The sequence below is a fragment of the Martes martes genome, assembly GCF_963455335.1.
Source record: "Martes martes genome assembly, chromosome: 15".
Lineage (NCBI taxonomy): Eukaryota > Metazoa > Chordata > Mammalia > Carnivora > Mustelidae > Martes > Martes martes.
Genome location: NC_137903.1, coordinates 52,341,766 through 52,362,427, shown reverse-complemented (window position 1 = coordinate 52,362,427; position 20,662 = coordinate 52,341,766). Strand labels below are relative to the sequence as shown.

The window sequence follows — 20,662 nt, the reverse complement described above, 5'->3', positions numbered from 1 at the left end:
GTTATGGCCTCAGATTCTTATCTTGAGAGTTAGATGCCCAAGGGCAGAACCAGGTCAAGGACATACGGCAGGGTTAGGTTAAGCAGCAACTGCCTTCTGATCAGCAACCTGGGGGCGGGGGCAGATCCCTGGAAGGTTCTGGGAAGAGAAGGAGACAAATGACAAAGTGGTGGGCTCACGAAAGGGACCCTTGACAAATGACTGGAAGGACTGGGTGGACAGATGGGGAAGAGCAAAGGCCCCTGTCCTTTTATTGGAGAACTCCTTGTGGCTCCCTGAACAAGACAGTGGCTCCCCAGGGGCCGGGCGGAGGGTCGGTCTCCCTGGTTCTCTCTGTTGGGATGAGTAATATGGACCAGGGCAGAGGGTCTATATCAATCTAGCTCAGTGGGAAAATGAATGAAAATTGGATTCCCCAAGGAGAATCGGGGAGCTGTTATCCAGACAGAGATAAATCAAAGAATGCCACAGAGAAGGGGGAGAGTAGGTTTCCAACAGCAGGGGAATAATTAAGGAAACAGTTTCAAAATGCAAATGATGAAAGAGGGTTTGAGAGGCAGGAGGACAAGGAGGAGGTGATTGGAGATGGGCTGATGGGGAGCAGGAGTTGTGAGTGGAGAAGGAAGCTGGGGTCCAGAATTCCTGGCATTTAAGGGTGAACTCACCCACTCTGTGGAGCTCCTAAAATGTAAGGGTTAGAAGTCTGCTGCTTAGAGTGCGAAGAGCACCAGAGTGGGAGTCAAAGGCTGGCTCTGCTAGGCTGGATTTAATCTCGAGCTGGCTCTGCAACTTATTAGCAGTGTGACCTTAGGCAAACCACTTAACCTCTCCGTTTCCTGATAATCATACCGAAGCCCAGCACGATTATGAAGATCAGATGAGATAAAATATGTAGAGGGACTCTGTAAATTGTCAAGTGCTAGACAAATGCAAGCTCTAATCGCTCTCCTGAATTGGGCTTCTAGAGCTTCTTCCTTCGGAACTGGATCCACTGACACGTTGAGTCTGGTTCCCAGAAACATAATGTGTAGATGTCCAGAAAGCACCAGAAACGCTTACTGACCGACTGCCCTGGCAGAACTTAGACCCGGGGAAAGCCACATCACCACGGAGGCATCCTCTGGTGCCCACCCTTCGACTGAGTTGTAGCTGAAAGCCTCAGGTCTGCCCCAAAGACTATCGCCCCTGGTGGGTCCCCTGCCAGCCCTGGGTGGCTTTCACTAAGAAGAAGACCCCCGCTCTGTCAGCACCACACAGACCCACCAGAGAGGCTTCTGGTGGGATTCAGCCATTTCGCCTGTTCTCTGGGGGGAGAGACTACCTTAGCCCCTGTCAGCCTCAGCTTTTTCATCCTCCAGATAGGTATGACAATCCCATTTATTGAATTGTTACGAGGAAAAAGATGGAAAGCACTTACCTGGGTGCCTGGCACAGTTTCAAACTGTCAGTAAATGTTGGTGGCTGTTATTACCACGGTGTGTTCCTGTTGCTATCAGCAGCCGAAGGCACTCGAATATCTACTCAAGGAAAGCTTTTCATGGGGGTTGCATCGTTTACAGATGGGAAAGTGGAGGCCCCAGGAAGGATGTGAGTGCTTTGGCAGATGTATGCTGTGAGTGGAAGATGTTGGGAATGGAACCTAGCTCATACTTCTAGAAGAGTCTCTGAACGTGGCAAGGACATGTATGGGCCGAGGAGCAGTGGGTGTATGAGTGGGGATGCAGCGGGGTGCATGGGAGCTGCTGCCCACAAGTTGAAGAACTGAGAACCAAGTGGGCCTCCCAGAGCTCTTGTGCCATTGGATAAAGGTGAGAAAGGCATCTGCTGAGTCAGCGCTGGGCGAGAGTCCCCCACAGTCGTGCTGCCCCTTCCCCCAGTGACAGGCTAGTGACCAGCAGTGAAAAGAGGGCAGGACCTGGGCAAGCTCATACCAGGGGAGCAGGAGGTGCAGAAAGCATTTTAAAAATGTAATTTTATTTATTTTTAAAGATTTTATTTATTTATTTGACAGAGAGAGGGATCACAAGTAGGCAGAGAGGCAGGCAGAGAGAGGGGGAAACAGGCTCCCTGCTGAGCAGAGAGCCCAATTGGGGGGGGGGGAGGCAGCGCTCCATCCCAGGTTCCTGAGATCATGACCTGAGCCAAAGGCAGAGGCTTAACCCACTGAGCCACTCAGGCGCCCCCAAAATATAATTTTTAATGATAAAACTCACTACCACATATGCTTGACATTTCACTGCATATAAATATTTTCTCTTTTACTAATATTATTGAAAGAAATGTTACCAGTTTATAGAAAATCCGGAAAAGAGAAAAAAAGAAAAAAAATTCATAATACATCTCCCTAATTTACTTTTCCTCCAATGGGTTTTCTTAAATAAAAAGATTTTATGTATTTATTCGACAGGGAGAAAGAGATCACAAGTAGGCAGAGGCAGGCAGAGAGGGAGGGGGAGGCAGGCTCCCTGCTGGGCTTGATCCCAGGACCCTGGGATCATAACCTGAGCGGAAGGCAAAGGCTTTAACCCACTGAGCCACCCAGGCACCCCTCTTCCAATGGGTTTTTAAAGAGTATTTTGATATATTTCCTTTCAGTGTTTTCTCAAGGTTTTTGAAAGCAATTTTATTAGTTTTTTCCTCTTTATAATTTAGAAAAAAATTTAGAAAACTTAAAAAAGGAAAATAAGATAATAAAAATATCCACTGTGTAGGTAGCCACTTTTATATTTTAACATATATTTTCTATCTATGCTGGTTAAAAGAACCCTACAGTTCATACTGCCTCATATTCACTCTATGTCTAATAAACCTCACTATCCTACATTATTAAATATTTTTGTTGTATTTTCTAATGACAATATACATTCTATTTTATTTACTCTAATTTATTTAATAATCCCCTATTGCTGGATATGTAGTTTATTCTCTTTCAAAAATGTTATAAACATCCTTGCAACTACCTCTTTATAAATATTCCTGATTATTTCCTGTGACTAAATTTCTATATGGATTGGGTCAAATCCATCACATTTTTAGACTGTAACATATATTGCCAAAGTGCCCTCAGAAGACATTGTTTCTCGCTGCATCCCCACCAGAAAATTGTTTTCTGATTTCTCCACACACTAGCCAACAATGGGTATTAACACTGCTTTTATGTTTGACTAACATTTTGGAAAACTTATAATCATAATATTGTATCATGTTTTTAAAAATTTTAGTATTTCACAAGCATTCCCCTGTTGCTAGATTTTATAGTTAGTTTCAATAACTGTATAACATATTACAACGCAAATTTAATATACTTTACTAAACCACTTTCCTTCTGTTAGATAGCAGAGGTTTTTTTTCCCTCCAAACCATAATACTGTAATAAGCATCTTCATGTATGAAATCTTTTTTTTTCCATTTTAGATTATTTCTGTGGAACACACACTCAAAAGTGGAATTATAAGAGCTAAAGGATTTGAACAAATTATAGGGTTTGATACATATTGCCAAATTGCTTTCCTAACGGATTTAAGAGTTTATTAGCACACTAACAGTATGGTGAGAGCACCAGTTTCAAAGCACCTTCACCAGCACCAAATTCTAGGATTCCCCCCACCTTAGCTGGTTGTTTAACACACAAAACAGAAGTATGTACTATGATGTTTCCTTTTACGTGTCTTTGATTGCTAATGAGGGTGGCATTTTCCCGTGTTTGCTAGTTACATTTTTGTAAAAAAAAAATTTTTTTTTTTTTTTTTGTAAACACCGAAAATGTTGCCGGGTTTCTTGCATATTGGAGTCACCTCGCAGGTCAACAGGGCAAGAGATGATGCCAACCCAGTCCCAAGAGACAGAAAAGTCACTGTGACTTCATCGAAGACAAATTCTAAGAATAGACGACCAAGCCCTCCTCCCCCACCTTCACGTTCATCCCTCACCTCGCCTAGTGTCCCCTGTTTAGAGACAATGCCAGGAGAAAAAGCGGGGGACGCTCTATTAGGTTGGAGCGGGGCACACCGATCCCTTCCCCGCCCGAGCTGGACTGGACTTGGCTAGGAGGGCACATCCGTCTAGATCTCCGGAACGAATTCAGGATGGGGGCGTCGCGGGGGTGGGATCCGTGGAGCCTCTGGGTCCCGTGGCAGGGGAGGTGGGCTTCGCGCACCTGCAGCCAAGTGGCGTCCTGCACACTGATGAAGCATTAGAGAACCCTGGCGGCGACCTGCCCCAGAGGCGGGCCTTCTGTCTTATTTCCGCCAGGACCTTGCGTCGGGATTTAAGTGTGCAAGTGTGCCCTGTAAATACAATAAGCAACACACGCGCCTTCCTCGGTTAGCCCGGGTGTCCGCGTGCGCGCTGCCGCCCCGCACGCACGAGGTCCGAACTGTTCAAAGTGCCCGCAGCTGCAGCAGGCGAGGCGAGGCGAGGTCCCTGGGGACCGAGGACAGGACCCAGCGGAGCCCGCGTGGGCAGAGCGGCGCGAGCAGCCCGCGGCCAAAAGGCGCGCGGACCCGTCGGGGCCAAGGAGGAGGCAAGCGCGGACTCCCGGCCGCAGGCCGCGGCGAGCGGGGGCGCGCATCGGGAGTCCGCGCCCGGCCCCCTGGGCGCGCAGCCCCCCGCCGCCCTCCCCCGCCCGCCGCCGCCCGCGGCGTGGCTCGAGCCTTGCTGGCCGAGTGCGGGCTGTCCCTGGTCTCGCCTCAGCCAGACGCGGGGGAGAGAGAGCAAGGGCTGAGAAGCGCCGGCGGGAAAGGAACTGGCTAGAGGAGAAGAGGAGGCGTTAGAGGATGGAGGATGGAGTCCCGGGCGGAGAGAAACCCGGGACCGAGAGCGCGCGAGCGGAAGACTGCCGTGCGGCCCGGGCCTTCGGAGGGTCTGCCACGCCCTTCCCCATCCTTTGGTCCGAATGGAAGGGCAGTGGCACGTGAGCCACCGGCCAAGTCCGAAACCCCCGCAGGACCCGCGGAAACCGGCAAGCCCGGGGCTCCGCCGTCCAGGAGCACCTGCTGCCGGGGCCGTGCCCGCCGCAGTATTTATACCCGGGGCGCGAGCCCGCACGGCGGGGCGCAGGGCCGGGAGCGGGTGGGGGGACACCACGTCCCGCGAGGCCCCGCCCCGTCCTGTGCGGCCCCGCCCCCCTGCGCGGCCCTCCACACTCCCGGCACCGGGACCCCTGCTCCGGCCGGGTCCGCGGCCCGCTGCCGGGTGCGGGGATTGGCTGGAGGGCGGGCCTCCCTGCGGAAAGCGACGTCACGGCCGTTCCTGCAGTGTGAATGAATCAAAATGCCTGGGTGACCGCGGCCTCCCGGGCGGCCGGCACGCGAAGGGTGGAGGGGGAGGGGGGAGAAGCGGGCGGGGGAAGGAGGAGGGGAAAAAAGCCAGAGCTGCAGCAACAGCGTCTCCTCTACCCGGGATGTGCACCTACCCAGGAGAGCGAGATCAAAGGGATTTGAAGCAGACTGAGGACTGGCGGGGGGAGGGGGCCAGCCAGCCTGTGGATTCCTCCCGGAGAGGCGGAGGGTCCGGCTTCCACCGTGACTTCGGCGGCCTGGTTGGGTTTTTTATTATTATTTTCAAATTTCTGAATCCAGCTTAAGCGAGAGAGCAAGAGATCTCCGTAGACTGCGACTCCCTGGCTCTCGCTCCGAGATGATGCAGAGCGCAGCTGTCCCCGCGGAGGGGGCTGTCAAGGGGCTCCCGGAGATGCTTGGTGTGCCGATGCAACGTAAGACACCCCCCTTTCTCGCTGATTTAATTTGATAACAAGACAGCCAGCAGCCGTGGCCGATACGGGGCGGGTCGGACGCTGCGTGTAGCCTGGACCGGAGGGGCCGGGAGGGGCGAGGGGCCGCCGGCCCCGGCGCAGAGGCGGTCACAGGGCAGGGGCACTGGCCAGAGTGCGTTTAAAGGGCCTGGCTCATGGCTTTGGGGGCCGAAAGTGAAAGCCTTCCGATCGTGCTCGAGGCCAGCCGAGGGTACAGAACCCCGCCATCTCCAGCCCATGGCTTTTCTAGGACCGTTGGGAGAGAGTGCTGTCTGGGGACACCAAGGGAACGAACTGCAGGCCAGGCCTGAGGGCTGGGGTGGTCCCCGTAAATCATCCTCCCTCCTGGGGTTACGGTCAAAGCTCGAAGTACCACTACTGCAACTTCACCCCAGCTGGCGGGAAGTTGGAGAGCGCGTCCCCCGCCCCCGGGGCTGGCGGCGCGGAAGCCCAGGCCACACGCTCTGTCCCCGCGCGCTGGGCGTGCGCGCCTGGTGCGTCCTCAGCAGCTGCTGCCCGCGGCGCCCGCAGCCTGCGCCGCTGGGGACTGCCTGCTTCTTCCAGTGAGGAAGTCAACTCGCCATGTTCCAGCTAGCCGAGGAATGCAGGGGAGGGAGAAGCGCCGGGACGAAGTTGTGAACTCGGGGTACAGCCTTTGCGCACGCGAGGACATACTTTCCGGACGGCTTGGACTCAGCAGGGGAGACACATAGGGTGCACACTGGGTATTTGGGCACTTTGCTCGACCACCCACTTTCTTTCCAGCGCCCGATATTAGCAAGACTGCGGGAGCTCGAGGCGTGTTTATTCCCAGGTCTCTGCGTGTGTTTGGGTGTGCGCACTCAGGCTTTTTCCTGGAGGGAATCTGCCTCTGTCCCGCACTCCCAAACGGTGTGTTGGGTGATCAATCCGTGCAGAGGCCGGAGCAGGTCCCGGGGCATCGAGCGCGCACGGCGGGCGCCTAGTGAGTCCTGCCCTACAGGCTCGCGGGCTCTGCGGAACACCCCTGCGCGCCGTGGAGAGGGAAAGGTTTCCTCACTCCGCTTGCCAAGGGACTGTGCTTCCAACCGCGATTTCTTTAGTGGAGCGGTAGCCACGCCCTCAAGGCTTATTTTAAGTAAATAAAATAATGGTGTCTACCTACGAACCAGAAGGGCGCAAGGCTGCCCCTTCCTGCGCCCTCCCGCGCCCTCCCGCGCCCTCCTGCGCCCTGGGTTTTCCCGGCAAGGATTCTGCTTAGGCCATACCTCAAAGGGCAAGCTGGCGAGCGTGTGTCCTGGGCTTCCTGGGAAGTTTTTGAGAGGGAACTAGAAGGGGATAGCTTCCCCCAAATCTAGGTAGGCTGTGCTCTGACTATATCCTGCAGTTATCCTTTGTGTCTTTTCCTGTTAACTGCTGGCAAACAGTTCCACGTCTGCATCGCGACTTGGGAGGTTTCCTGCTGACCTAGATGTGTCTGTAGAAGGCTTTGGGGTTCGCTGCTGCCCTCACTGCCCCCAGCCCACCGCGGGCAAGGAGGGAGTGCAAGGAGGGAGTGCATTCTGAGCCCCGGCAGAAACAGAAACAGAGCCCCTGGCAAAGGCGCTCTAAGTCCTTAGACGGATTGTAGCTCTGCGGGAGTGAGGGGAGCGTGTGAGGGGGCGGAAGGCGGTGTGTGGCTGGCGGCGCTGTCACCCAGTACCTCCGTGCTTTAATAGTTGTGGTCCGTAGGTGGCCTGCCAGGACCGCAAAGGGCAGTCCGCTTTGCTCTGACAGTCTTTCTTGGGATGCTCAACGCACACTCTTAGATGTCTCACGTTTTGTTTCTCTTGCTCAGAGGCAACTTTGATTTCGACATCAGGAACTCAATTTCCTAAAATGCCCAGAACTTGCCTTCAGAGCTACAGTTCATGGGGGCTCAAGTCTGGGTTCCAGCTGCGGAGAACTCAATGAAGTAGAGAGTGGGACTCTCCTCCCAGGGCTGCCCAGCAGAGGCAATGCTGAACCAGGAGGGTCTGGTCTGCCCTTTCTTTTGTCTTGCCCCGGTTCTGGGGCCTGTTGAAGGAAGCAGTGGCTAAAATTGAGGGGCCCAATCCCTGAAGACTTGAAGTCCAGCTTTTTTAGGGGGGGACATGTGCAGGAACATACTCACTCCCTTCCAGTAGACGTGGCTGCTGGCCATCATGCTGTTGGTGCAGAGTTGGGCATAGGTGGGGTGTGGTCCCCTCACACACAGAAACACCACCATTCTCTCTTCTGGAACCTGGGGGCCACTGGCCTAACAACTGTCCATGGGGGTGGGGGAGATGCCCTTAGACCTCAGGGAAGAAAAAGCGTCATCCCAAGCCTGTGGGTGTTTAAACCTTGGGAGAGTGGACAGAAAGGCTGTCCAGCAAAGGTCCAACCCCACGCTGGAAGGTTTGGGTCTCCCCACCCCGCACCCCTGCATCCCCCACCCCCAACGCAGGGCACACACATAGGTGTATTCGATTTCTTTTCCCTGAGCCACGACAGATGGAGCACTTTGGGGCACAGATGTAGGGGTCCCCCATCCTGGGGCCCTCTGGCACCCCGGCCTCATTCCTGATGGGGCATTTTATGCGTTTGAATCCAGTGTGTTTGGGAGGCAGTCCGAATATTCTTTTGTGGGTGGGTGAGGTGCACTCCCTTAAGGAAAATGTTAACCAAGTAATGTAATAAATTCTCTCTTGGCGGGCTTATTCCTCGCTCTCTGCTCCCCCTTCCCCGCCCCTGCCACCTCCTGCCACTGTTCCCTCCTGGGCAGACGTGTCAGCGTGGTCACTCTCGTCCTGCTTCCCCAGCAGGGGGTGCGGGGCCCAAGAGAGCCTCGCGGCTTTCACAGCTCTGGGGTGGCCTGGCGGGGCCCACCGTCGGCTCAGACTTCTCCAGACAAGTTGATCTTTGTCTATTTGAGGGGCATCAGCCTGGGACGAGAAGCTCTGGAAGAATCCGGCGGGAGGAGTCTAGGAGCGACCCCGGAGACCCTGAGATCACCCTGGGGTAGGGAGGTAGAGCCCACCCCCTTAAGTCTCCGATGGGTTGCTGGGCAGCCCGGCTCCCACCTCTGGTCAGTGTTTGAGGAACTCAAAGCCCCTGGCTCCTTGCTCTGGGCGGCGGGAGCGTTGTGTGAGGCTGCACCCTCGAGGTTCACGTCCAGCATGGCTGGCCGAGGTCCTGTCCAGCATGGGCCCGGGGCCTTGGGTGGGTTTTTTTTTTTCTGGGTAGGTGGATAGGTTCAGAAAGGGACCTTGCCCTAAGCTGGCGGGTCCCAGCTACTTGGCCCACGATTAGGATCACAGGTCTCTCTCTCATTATGGACGAAACCTGCTTCTGCTCGGGTCTTTCCCGCCGCCTCCCTGTGGGCTGTAGAAACGCCAAGTCCAGATTCTCACAGTTTCTGACCTGGGGGCAGCATTGGATTCTGCGAATGCCTCCCTATCCTCCTTGGAACCTGTCTCCTCCCTGAACTCATCGGTCTCCCCACGCGTCTGGGCCCCGCCGGCCCCTCTTGCACACCACGAGGACTTGGAACAGTGAGGGACATGCAGGGAGGTGAACATTTTATCGCCTCTTGCCCTTGGGTTTGGCCTGTCTCCCATGTAGTTTCTCCAGGCACTTCGGGGAAGGACAATGGCCCCCGACGCCCCCCCCCGGGGGGGGATTCCTGGCTGGAGAGGTGCCCAACCCTGGGGGGAGAAAGGAGCCTCCCGCTGGGTGCCGGCAGGGAGTGATAAATGGGTAACAGGTGTAGGGCACCTCCCATCCGACCCTTATCTCCTAGAAACTCTACTTCTTGCAGCTCTTCCAAACCCCAAAGTTGTGAGTAAAGGGTATTTGGTTTTGTATGTGGTAGGATCTGGTGAAGAACTTCTCTAGGAAGCCCCACTCTCCTTTCCTCTCTTCCGGGCTGCCTGCGGGTGCGTGGGGTCAATCTTCCAGCACGGATTGCATCCGAGTCCTCTTTCCCGACAGTATCATCCTTCTTGCAGACTGTTTCTTAACAGGTGGAACGGACTCACTTCCCGGGCCAGCTCTCTCAAACTCTGGAGAAGCCATTCCAGCTTCTTTCCATTCCTGCCTTTTCTGGTGGCGCCGGAAAGAAAAACAAGGAAAAAATTTATTATATGATATATGTCGCCATATATTATATATATGGAGAGACAGAAAGATATTGATTGATTCAGATTTCGATACAGAAATTCAGACAGCAGTCCTGGGCACCACAAATCTCCATCCCTGCTCACAAAAATATTGTCAGACGCGAGCCAACTTTTAAAGGTCAGACCGGTGGCTGTCCCCGCCGGCAGATCAGGCCTCAAGGATTGGGGATTCCGATACCCTAAGCTGGAGGATCCCACCCCAGCCTCGGGCCAGAACTTTGCCCCACCCAGAGGGGAATTTGGAGAAACCCGGGTGACCACGGCAGCGCCTCGCTGCGGAGCCGGGTGGCCGGGGGCGCCCCAGGGGCGGGCGGGCTCCGACCTCCCCGGTTCCACTGTCTGGATCAAAGAGGGCGGCGAGGGCGGAGGGGAGCCCTCCTTGGCAGTGCGCGGCCCCAGTGCGCCCAGGGAGCGGAATTAAGGATTTAAACGGACAGAGAGCGGGCAGGCGGGACGAGTGAGGGGCGAAGGTCTGCACCGAGCGGCCCCCAGTGTCCGGGAAAGATGGAGAGTCGGGACTGAGAAGAGAGAAGCGGGACCCAACTCGAGTTGTTTCCTCGCATGTCCACCGGGCGGGGTCGTGGAAAACCAGGGCCTGGCGGGGCTGGGCGGGATCGCCGGCCTTGGGTCCGGGATCGCGACCCGTGTGACCCCCGCGCGACCGGGACAGAGCTTCTTCCCCGCCCCCCCCTTCCCGCGGTTAGGCGCAGGCCTGGGTGGCCCAGCGAGCTCGCGATGAATTCCTTCAACAGGCGTTTGCTGCGCACCTGCGGGTGCCGAGCGCGGGCTCGACGCGCGCCTTGGGTGTTAAGGACTTGCCCGTGGAAGCAACTGCGGACAGAACGGCCCATCTGGGAGAGTCAGCTTTGCGCCCCCCGCGTCCCGCAGCCCGAGGTAGAGGTCGTGCCTGCGAAGGGGGCAAGGCACCGGCGACCTCTGCGTCCACGGCGCGCCGCGTTCCGCGTTCCTGCGCCCCGGCCCTTTCCTTCCATCCACTTTGCCGGTTCCATTCCTCGGCTTATTCTCCCGAGCGGCCCCAGCGAGCGGGGACTGGCCAAGACTGGGTCCCATTTTCTGCGCCTTTGGAGCGGCGGCAGAGACTTTACCCGCGGGGAAAGGCGCTGTAAGCCGGAGCGCCGACAGCGCGCCCAGCCCAGGGAGACCGGGCCGACACCTCTTTCTCCCCATACCCATTTCTCGCCAGCATCTGGGAAGACAAAACTAAACTCCAAAGCCAGCGGCCCAAGGCTTTCCGGGACTTTAGCCCTTGAAAAGCATTTTTTCTTTTTCCCCATTTGGGCAGCGGCTCCTCATGCACGGATGCTGGAGGCAGCCCGGGTCGGCGCGGTCCGCGCACCCCGCGCGCCCTGCCCGGGTTCGAGCCTCCCAGCGCTTAGCGGACCTCGACGAGAGCTGGAAACGTGGCCGGCTCAAGAGAAATGAGGTCTCTACCAGGGCAGCCGATGCAGTAAATTAAATTCGACCTGGGGAGGTCATCGGTGCCCCTGTGTGCTGGGAAAGGCGCAACGACGCCGGCCGCAGGTTGCACCTGCTTATGGAGGAAGCCGCGGACCGTGCGCAGGCTTCAGTCTGCGGCGCTCGGAGGTTGGCTTCATCCGAAATAGGACTTTTTTTTTTTTTTTTTAACTTTTTTTTAGGTGTCGGAGTGAGTGTCCGTTAACGGGATCTGAAGAGTGAAACTAATCAGGAAGGAGAGGAATTACTGGCCAGGCCGGGCGGGATAAAACCGGGAGTGGCAGGAAGTAGAAAGAAGACCAAATGCTAGGTGTACCTCCCTCCTGACACGCCCAAAACGAAGCAGGGTTAAGGCAAGAATGTTGGCTGAATACTCAGGGGATTAGAGCTACGCGAGTCCTCAAGACGTCTTGGAGACCGCCTACATACACCACTGCAAATGAATACCAGAGTCTTTTTTTTTTTTTTTTTAATTGCGGCCTCCTAGAGGTGAGGTGGGGGTCCAGGGAGACAGGAAACCGGCAAAGCACCAGTGAGTACACAAAACACGGTCCACGGGGGCGTCTTGGGTTTTGAACAGTGACCTGATGACCCCCGCTGACCAGGTGTAGACAGCCTCAAGTCCTAAATATTTCCATTGTCCTAACTTCCCATTTGCCTCGGATTTAGTGCCCTTTCACTGTGTGCTACAGTCAATTAGTGAGTACTTAGCACCGCATTAACAGGCTGAGCCCAGAGGGACACCCGTCCTGTGGGCCGGCCTGGAGGAAGGGGAGGAGGGAGGGTCGCACCTGCAGTCCTGCCGGGATGGAAAATTAGTTAACAGGGACTAACCTTTCTATCACGTTGTTAAGAAGACTGCTTTGAGCCTCTTGTTTTGTTCAGCAGTGATGGCTATTTGGTGGATTTCTCTGGCCGAGAGACTAGTAGTTTCCTCCAAATTGAAGAGTTGTGGATGGGGAGGGTTGGTGGCCTTGGGTGGAGGGACCTTATAGCATCGCTTTCATTTAGGGAAATTGATCAGGATTAGAGCGGAGAAGCTTTGGAATGGTAGAGATTTGGAAACAGTTTAGCTGTCCCCCGGACGCGAGGACTAATACCCACTTTGGGAAACAAGGTTGGAGAGAGACAAGCAGCAGTTTGCTGTGGTAGCACCAGATGCTGGGTTGGGAGATGGTGGGGGTGGGGAGTGCAGGTGTCCTTCTGTGATGATTTTCTGCCTTTTCTCTTTCTGAAATGAGTGTTAACAATACCCACGACACATGTGAGCGAACTGCTGCTGTTCGTAAAATTCCATTGTGGCTGACATGTCTGTGTCTCTCTTCGTTCTTCTTTCTCGTCTTCCTTTCTTGTTTCTTCCTTCCTTCTTTTGTGAGGTCTTTGCAGGGGGGGAGGGTGCACTCGGGTTCCTGCAGGAATTCACAGCACAGGGCTTTTGTTAGAGGTTGACTGTTTGGCAGGCTGAAGGGTGATGGGGTCCCTCACCCCCCCCCCTTTTTTTGGAGCCTTAGAAGGAAGGGCAGTTTCTGGATCCAGGACAGAAGCTGCCCAGGATCTGGGCTCTTGTCGTTTATAGTAGGAAAAAAGTCATCTAAAGTAGATGCTGCTGTGAGATTTTGTCCTTTTTTAAGCTCCTGAATTCTACAGGAGCCCTGATCAAAATGGAGCACAAATGAACCATTTTGAGGCACTGTTGTTGGGAGTAGGCGGACGGGTTGGGTTTAATTGGCAAAATTGGAATTGATTCTCCCTTGGAAAATGTACTCCAGGTTAACTGTATTAATGGCGGATTGGAAAATCATCTTGGGAGGCAAGTCCTTAGTCCTGTTGTTATTTTGGTGGATTTCTTCTCTCAGATTTCCTCAGCCCCCTTCCCTCCGTCAGTCGGGATGTTTCACTAGCACAGATGTTTTACTGTGGTAGCTCACCCCCAAATGCCTTTAAAGTATAATTTACTTTAATTATAATGTTAGAGGGTTAAGGGATGGGTTCTGGGAATAGCTTAATAGAGACAAAACTTGCAGCCAAATTAATTGAAAGTTTCTCCTTATGAGGGAGAGGTTGCCAAACATATGGAATATTGCTACGGAATGAGACATCAGAAAAACCCATCGTGGAGATTTAGCAATGATTAAATGCGAAGATGGAGTGGAAACAGAGATGTGTCCACAACATTTCCATAGACTGTCATGGATTTGTTTAAGGCGACTTTATTTTAGTTGAAATCACGGAGAAGATTCGATATCCTACTGAGTAACATTAATTCTGTGTGAATATGTAATCTAGATGATAATTCCATACCTGCAAATGCATATTTACATTCTGTATTTTATTGACGATAGGACTCATGTTAAAATGTTGTCCAAATTCAGCCTGAATATGGTTAACATCGAAGTTGTCTCCAGGATACTTTCGGATTTGATCTTTAGATTGGAAAGGTTACCATTTTTTTGAGCTGCTTAAGCAGAAAAAGAACAAAGGAGCTTGTCAGAGGGACCCCGAACCGCCAAGTGAAACAAATAGGTTCTGTTGTGGGGGGAGGATTCTGAAGGATGAGTGGAGGGAAAAAACAGTAGGCACAGTCATTTCTGACATGAGGCTTTTCTGACTTGTTTCCTAGTTTTTAGTCATTCAAGACACACACACACACACACACACACACACACACTAGGAAAGACTAGAAATTAGTTGAGACCTGTGGGTTGATGCATTTTTAAAGTACGTAAGCAAACATAATTATAATAGAGAGTATGATTTACCTTAAATGCAACGCTAGGTTTTTTTTTTAATTAAGCTTTTCTCAGGATTTGTGTGTCTCTATTTAATGCTTCATCTCCATCACAAAATACCACGATGTTTAATACACCTTTTCTGCTTAAGTTTTGAAGAATTAATATTGGAATTTTGTGCTTTGGTTGTGTTGTTTATGGGATAATTCTTACTAAGTTATGAAGAAAATGTATAAAGTATTTGGGAAGACTATGTTACAGTCTCTTCAAGATACATGAGTTTAGAATAGGAGGAAATATGAAAAAGGAAGCTATAAATTGTTCAATAAAAATGAATTGTTCTTAGTAGGGTGACGGAAAATAAAGCATGGAGGGGGGAACCCAGACACACAGCGTCATGATTTTCAGGTACAACACTTCCTGAGTCTCAGGCTCACCCTGAATGTGAACTGCAGAGAGGAATTAGTCCTGGGTTCCCTTTCCTTCAGTCACAATGATCAGGGCATTGAAAAGGGGAGTTGGGACCAGAAAACAGGATTTTATTGTCAGTGGCGATGGTGGCAACTTTGAAGTGGAAAGTTTTATTATGAAATATGGATCCAGGAATAGAACTTTTTTTTCTTTCTTTCTTTCTTTCTTTCTTTTTTTTTTTTTTTTTTACAGACAGAGATCACAAGCAGAGAGGCAGACAGAGGGGGCGGGAAGCAGGTTCCCTGCTGAGCAGAGAGCCCAATTTGGGGCTCAATCCCAGGACCCTGGGATCATGACCTGAGCCAAAGGCAGAGGCTTAACCCACTGAGCCACCCAGGTGCCCCAGGAATAGAATTTTTAAATTTTAACTATACCTGTTATAATTCTTAGACTTGGAGATCCCAGAAGCTAGGTGTGACTTTCAGCAGGCGGGGTGCCATGCTTGGTTTTGTCCTGTGGCCATAGGTTGATACACTTTAGAATTAGTCACTCCCAGACTAAATTAAAAAGTCCCCCCACCCCCCACCCCCGACTGAGGGGGTTTCCCCAGCCTGCCTTTTGGGAACAGGCTTCCTTCTTACTTACTCAGGGGAGCCTGTTGTTTTCTCTCCCTTAGATGTGGGGAAGGAATGGAGAATTCTAAGAAAAACAACATTTCGTACAGTATTTCCATTGTGTGTGTGTTTCCTCAAAGCCTCATTTAGCTTCTTCTTTCAGTGTGTAGTCAGTAAGGAAACTTAACAAACAAATGAAATTATGTAGTTTGAGAAACATATATTGGCCAAAATGTTACTTAGGATGAGTTCCAAAACTACTTACTTCTTGAGTGAAGTCACCACAAAAGGGTTCTTGAGCCCTGTTTGAAGCCTTGGGTGTCAGGCAGCCCCAGAACATGTGCAGGACAAAAAGAAGCTTCTAGCCCCACTTTGGCCCCCAACTGTGTACCCTTTGGGAAGTTCTATTTTTTTTAAAGATTTCATCTATTTATTATATATGTGTGTGTATACATATATACACATATATGTGTATGTATACATGTATATATATATATATATATACACACATATATATAATAAATAGATGAAATCTTAAAAAAAACAGAACTTCCCAAAGTTCTCTCTCTCTATATATATATAGTTCTCTCTATATATATGTAGTTCTCTCTCTATATATATATATAGTTCTCTCTCTCTCTCTCTCTATATATATATATATATATATATTTTTTTTTTTTACAGAGAGAGACATAGCTAGAGAGGGAATACAAGCATGGGGAGTGGGAGAGGGAGAAGCAGGCTTCCCACCGAGCAGGGAGCTCGATGCAGAACTCAATCCTAGGACCTTGGGATCATGACCAGAGCTGAAGGCAGAGGCTTAAGGACTGAGCCCCTCAGGCTCCCCAGGAAGTTCTTTTAAATGTAGAGGTTCACTTTTCACAAGGTTGCTGAGAAGAGTAAATGAACTTGGAGATTTGCAGGTACTCAACAAAGTTCAGAGTGCTGGCAGTCTTAAAGACCAGAACCAAGGTATTAGGAGCCGCCCTTGGTGGCTAGAGGACTCCTGGATGTCCCAAGAGGGGCCAAGCCTCCCAGGAGTGTCGTGGATCTGCCCACCCCACCAGGAGCGCTGGAACATAGACCGTGGCTCCTATCCTGAAAGAAGCAAGGAAAACCTTGTCGTGGGAATGACGTTGTTCAGTCAAATTCTGAAACCAACAGAGGAAATCCGTGCAAAAGGCAGTTTAAAAAGCAGGGTCTGGTGGTGCTCCAAAGTGGCAACATGAAAGTACAAATTTTAGAAAATATTAATCTTATCTCAGGGCATGGTTCAACATGGTTCAACATTATTCCTAATAACTCAAAAAAAGTTAGTTTTAAAAATATCAAAGTGTTTATCAGCATTAGGATTCCAACAGAAATATGGAAATTCCAGTACATTTTCCCAGAAAGGTGCACCTTCTTCAATACATTTTAGAATTTACTGCCAAGTGTGTTGGTTCTAGTTTTTATCTCTTTAGTGGAAAAATGTTTTTCTTTACCTTCTTGCTCTTCCATGACCAGAGAGATAGAAAACACCATTTTTCAAAGAATTAAAATCGATCAAACAAACACACACAAACTGTCTCCGAAATGCTTCATGGTGGCCCCTTGTTCCTTGAGAGCAGTTGCTTGGAAATGAAGAAACGTGAGAGGGAAATAAAAACACACAACACTTTTTTAGATGTCACTTGGAAGGTGGGGGGTGAGGAGGGGGGGATTTGGTCTGCCAGGGACCACATCAGACTTTTTGACCTATTTCCCAGTTTTCTGAAACTTCACTAATGGAGGAATTTGGGGATTTAAAATGGAGTCCATTTTTGGATGGACCACTCTGAAACTAAGCCCCTCGTGCCCACACTGCAGAATTTCAGGTGATTGGAGGTTATGAGTTTTATAAGCTTCCTTGATGAAGAGGTAGATTAAGGCTACAGGCAAAGAAAAGGTTTTTAGCCATTTGTCATCAAATAAGAAATAGTCACTTTTTCCATTGGACATTTGAAGATCGCCAAGAAAAATACTAGAATCCTCAATGGTTAATATGAACTCAACCCACTCTTACCTGAACACATTACAGCAAAAGATACGTGAGGTCGGCTTGTTGGTGGTCCTAACCCACCTCTCCAGTCTCACCATTCATGTATGGGGTGGAGACCAAGGTCTGGTAAATTTGCCCTCATTCTGTGGAGGAAACAATATGCCAGATTTCCTTTTTCCAAAAAGACTTAACCTTGTAATGTTGCATTATGTGCTATTCACGTTCTGGGATTATGCTGGTTAGAAAGGGGTGTACATCTGCCAGATGCTTTAGAACTAAAACGATGGAGGAGAGTTTTGAGGGTTTTATGTGTGTAGGGGGAGGTCAGTGAGGGAGGGGGAAATTATATCGGGAAATAAGGAAACATGAGATGACTTTAATATACTTTAAATATATAAATTCATCTTGTTGGTGACTGGCCATGGGGAGTGGAAAAGGGAGGTACCAGTGAGCTGAGCAACGGTCTTATGGGGTTAGGAGTTTTATGCTCATTGTCTGATGTGATCACACAGCCCATCCTGCGAGACCGGTGTTACCATCTCTGTTTTACAGATCAGAAAACTGAGGCTCAAGGAAGTTAAGCAATTTGTCCAAGATCCTCTACATGGTAGAGGGAGATCTGAACCCAGGTCTATCAGACTGTGATCCGGGATTTATTACAAACAATTTGGCAGACCTAAAGATCTGAAGATCTAAACTCTAAGCAGAACTGAAAACTTGCAAATTCTCAAAACAATTTTCCAAAAGAGTATTGGAACAAAATGTTTCTCCTTGCCCCTAGCTTTCTGTAGCACTCAATGCTCGCTTTCCCCCAGGGCTCCAGGGTTGGACAGCTCCCTCCTTCAGAGCTGGTTTCCTTTCCAGAGATGAAGCTAGCCTTCAGAAGAACTGGCTGTTTTCCAGAAGGGCGAAGCCTCAGCCTGTGTATGAGGCTGTGTGTGTGCATGTTTATGTGTATGTGTGAGTGTGCACCTACGAGTGTGTGTGTTACACGTATGTCTGACTATATGCAAACATGTGCATGTCTGTGTGAGTGTGGTATGTATGGGTGTCCTCGTGTTTGTCTCAGGGTGTATCTTGGTTTATTTGTGATTGTGTAAGTTTTTCTCTGTGTGTTTGTATGTATATGTGTGTTTGTGCTCTATGTGTGTATACTAAGTATGTGCGAATATGTGTGTTTGTCTGTGTATATATGTGTTTGTGTGGGTGCGGGTGTCCTGGGATGTGTCCAAGGGACCCTCCCTGCCCATACAGCTGTTCTCGCTGGGCTTTGAGCCCTGTCAGTCTGCGGGACTCGCAGAAGCCTCTGGGCCCTGCCGATGGGGAGGACACTGTACGGGGTGAGCCAGCATCTCCCCAGACTCCTTGGCTGTGTGTGAGCTTTGCTGTTTTTTTACGACCGCACTTACTCTCTGCCGAGTCCTAGCAGAGAACATCACCAAAGAACACTTGTGTGCAGATAAGGCAAACATTTTCATTTAAGCGAAAGGACTCCTCATATCAGAATCTGAGTTTACAGGTTAAATTCTCTCTTAGACTCCCACGGTCGGCTTAAATTCCAGTTTTTAAAGTGGAATCTTGTGATATCAAATACTGCAGGAAATAAGTTGAGTTTATTAGGGACTTGGAGACCTTCTACCTCCTTGGAAATTTTGGTTATGACTTTATTTCTGGTAGGAGACCTCTTTAACCTCTGTTTGAGCTCTCTGAATTTAAAAATAATAATAATTTATTGCAGGGTTTAAAAAAAAAAAAAGGCTTGTGTTGTTGCTCCTGGAAAAATTTCTAGATAGCTTACATTTCACACTAATCAAAATAATTACACGGAGTGCTGTCACCTGAAGTGTGGGATCTGAGTTCACAGGTCTCCACCCCCTCACTGGCAGGGATGAATCTGAACTTGACAGATGCCATCAACAAGCTGGCACCGTGCAGCTGCGGGGAGGGGATCAGCAGGACAGGGCCTTCTGCTTCTCACCCTCCTCTGGGCGTTAGGTGTCCGTCCCATACAACACATGCATGCTCTGTCTGCAGGATCTAAATGTATGTCTCACACATTTCCATTTGCCCAATTGTTACGGAGCACAAGACGCCAGCGGCTCGTCTACTCCCTTGTCACTATACAGAGCAGTTTTGAGACTACCTCTTCCTTCCATAAAGTGACAGGGGTAGAGGCAGCCAGGCGAGGCATGTCCAGATCCCTCCAGCTCTCAGGCTGGGTTAGCCAACCTTAAGCATAGGCTCTTGGTTCAAATCCCAATTCCCCCACTGTGGGACCTTGGGCACTTCGCTTCCCATCTCCAGGCTCAATTTTCTCATCTGTAAAATGGGGATAAGAACACTTTCCTCACCCAGTGGTGCGGATGTACATCCAGGACCTGGCAGAGCTCATAACAGGCTCTTGACATCTAGTTTTACCATTTTTGGAATATTATGGATCTCTCAAATCATTTCTACGCTATCTTTGTTTTTAAAAATGCCACCTCCCTTAAAAAATCTACATTGGAGTACAGTGGGAAAGATTTTATTTTATTTTATTTTTTTTACCTAAAAAGGGCCCTTAGAATGACCCTCCCATTTTTGCCAAACTCGAGGACCCCGGTTTAGTCCCAAGGCCTCAGAGAACCCCGAGTCTGGGCAGCGCAGCGGGACCCAGCAGGCAGCACCCGGCAAGCTGAAAGCCGGCTGGCTCGTCCGTCGGCCGCTAGTGCGGGTCCTACGCGAGCCGCCGCCGCGGTTTCCAAGCCTCCCGAACTCCGCCGCCCGCCCGCCCTCGCATGCATTAGCCTTAATGCGTTCTCTCTTGAATACTCATCAGATTAAGACTCCCGGTAGCTACCTTGCTCGAAATAAATTTTACGAGCACACACCCTCGCCCTCATCCCCTGCGCTGGCGGCCGCGAGGAGAAATACAGCCGCGCCTGTGCCGGCGGCAAGGCCAGCCAACAATGAGGTGGGAATCGGCGCCCTCTGGCCCCGGAGCGGGGCGGCTGCGGGAGGGAGCGGGCCGGCGCGCCCCGGGCCGGGACCGGCGCTCTCCGTCCGGGTTCTCCAAGGGTTCAGGAGCGTCCGCGGGCGCCGGCAGGGGACCGGGCCCCGGGGCTCCGGCCGGCCGCTCACCCGAAGACGCCCCCAGCGGGCGGTGTCGCCGCGTCACCCGGCCTGGGACGGGCCCCCCGCGGCTGGTGGGTCCCGGCTCCGGCCGCTTCCCCGCGCCGGGGCCTCGATCTCGTCTCCCCTCCGCTTGCAAAACGGTGCCGGAGCGATCTGCTCCTCACCTCCTTCCGCAAGCCCCTCGCTCCGCAGACGCAGCGGCTGCAAATGCAAAGGCGGGCAGGAGAGCCCCGCGCCCCGGCCCTTAATGACATTTTTACAAGCGTTGTCCCCCCTTCCCCTCGCGGGCTGGCCTGGTCACACCGCCGGAGCCCCTGGTGAGTCTCCCCTCCTTCCTCAGAGCCTCCAGATCTCTCCCCGCCTAAGGCCCCTGCCCCCTTCCCTGC

General features: G+C 51.5%; 1 protein-coding gene across 1 annotated transcript in view; it reads left to right on the top strand.

Annotated features, from left to right (window-relative positions):
* Positions 1–5,595: 5,595 nt before the first annotated feature.
* Positions 5,596–20,662, top strand: part of LHX4 (LIM homeobox 4) — a gene marked incomplete at its 3' end in the record, with an annotated part of 40,270 nt that continues 25,203 nt past the window's right edge. The window contains exon 1 of the mRNA XM_080824469.1: positions 5,596–5,713. Within this exon, the coding sequence (XP_080680595.1) occupies positions 5,638–5,713 (76 nt within the window). The 5' untranslated portion in view covers positions 5,596–5,637. The remainder of the gene's footprint in view (positions 5,714–20,662) is intronic.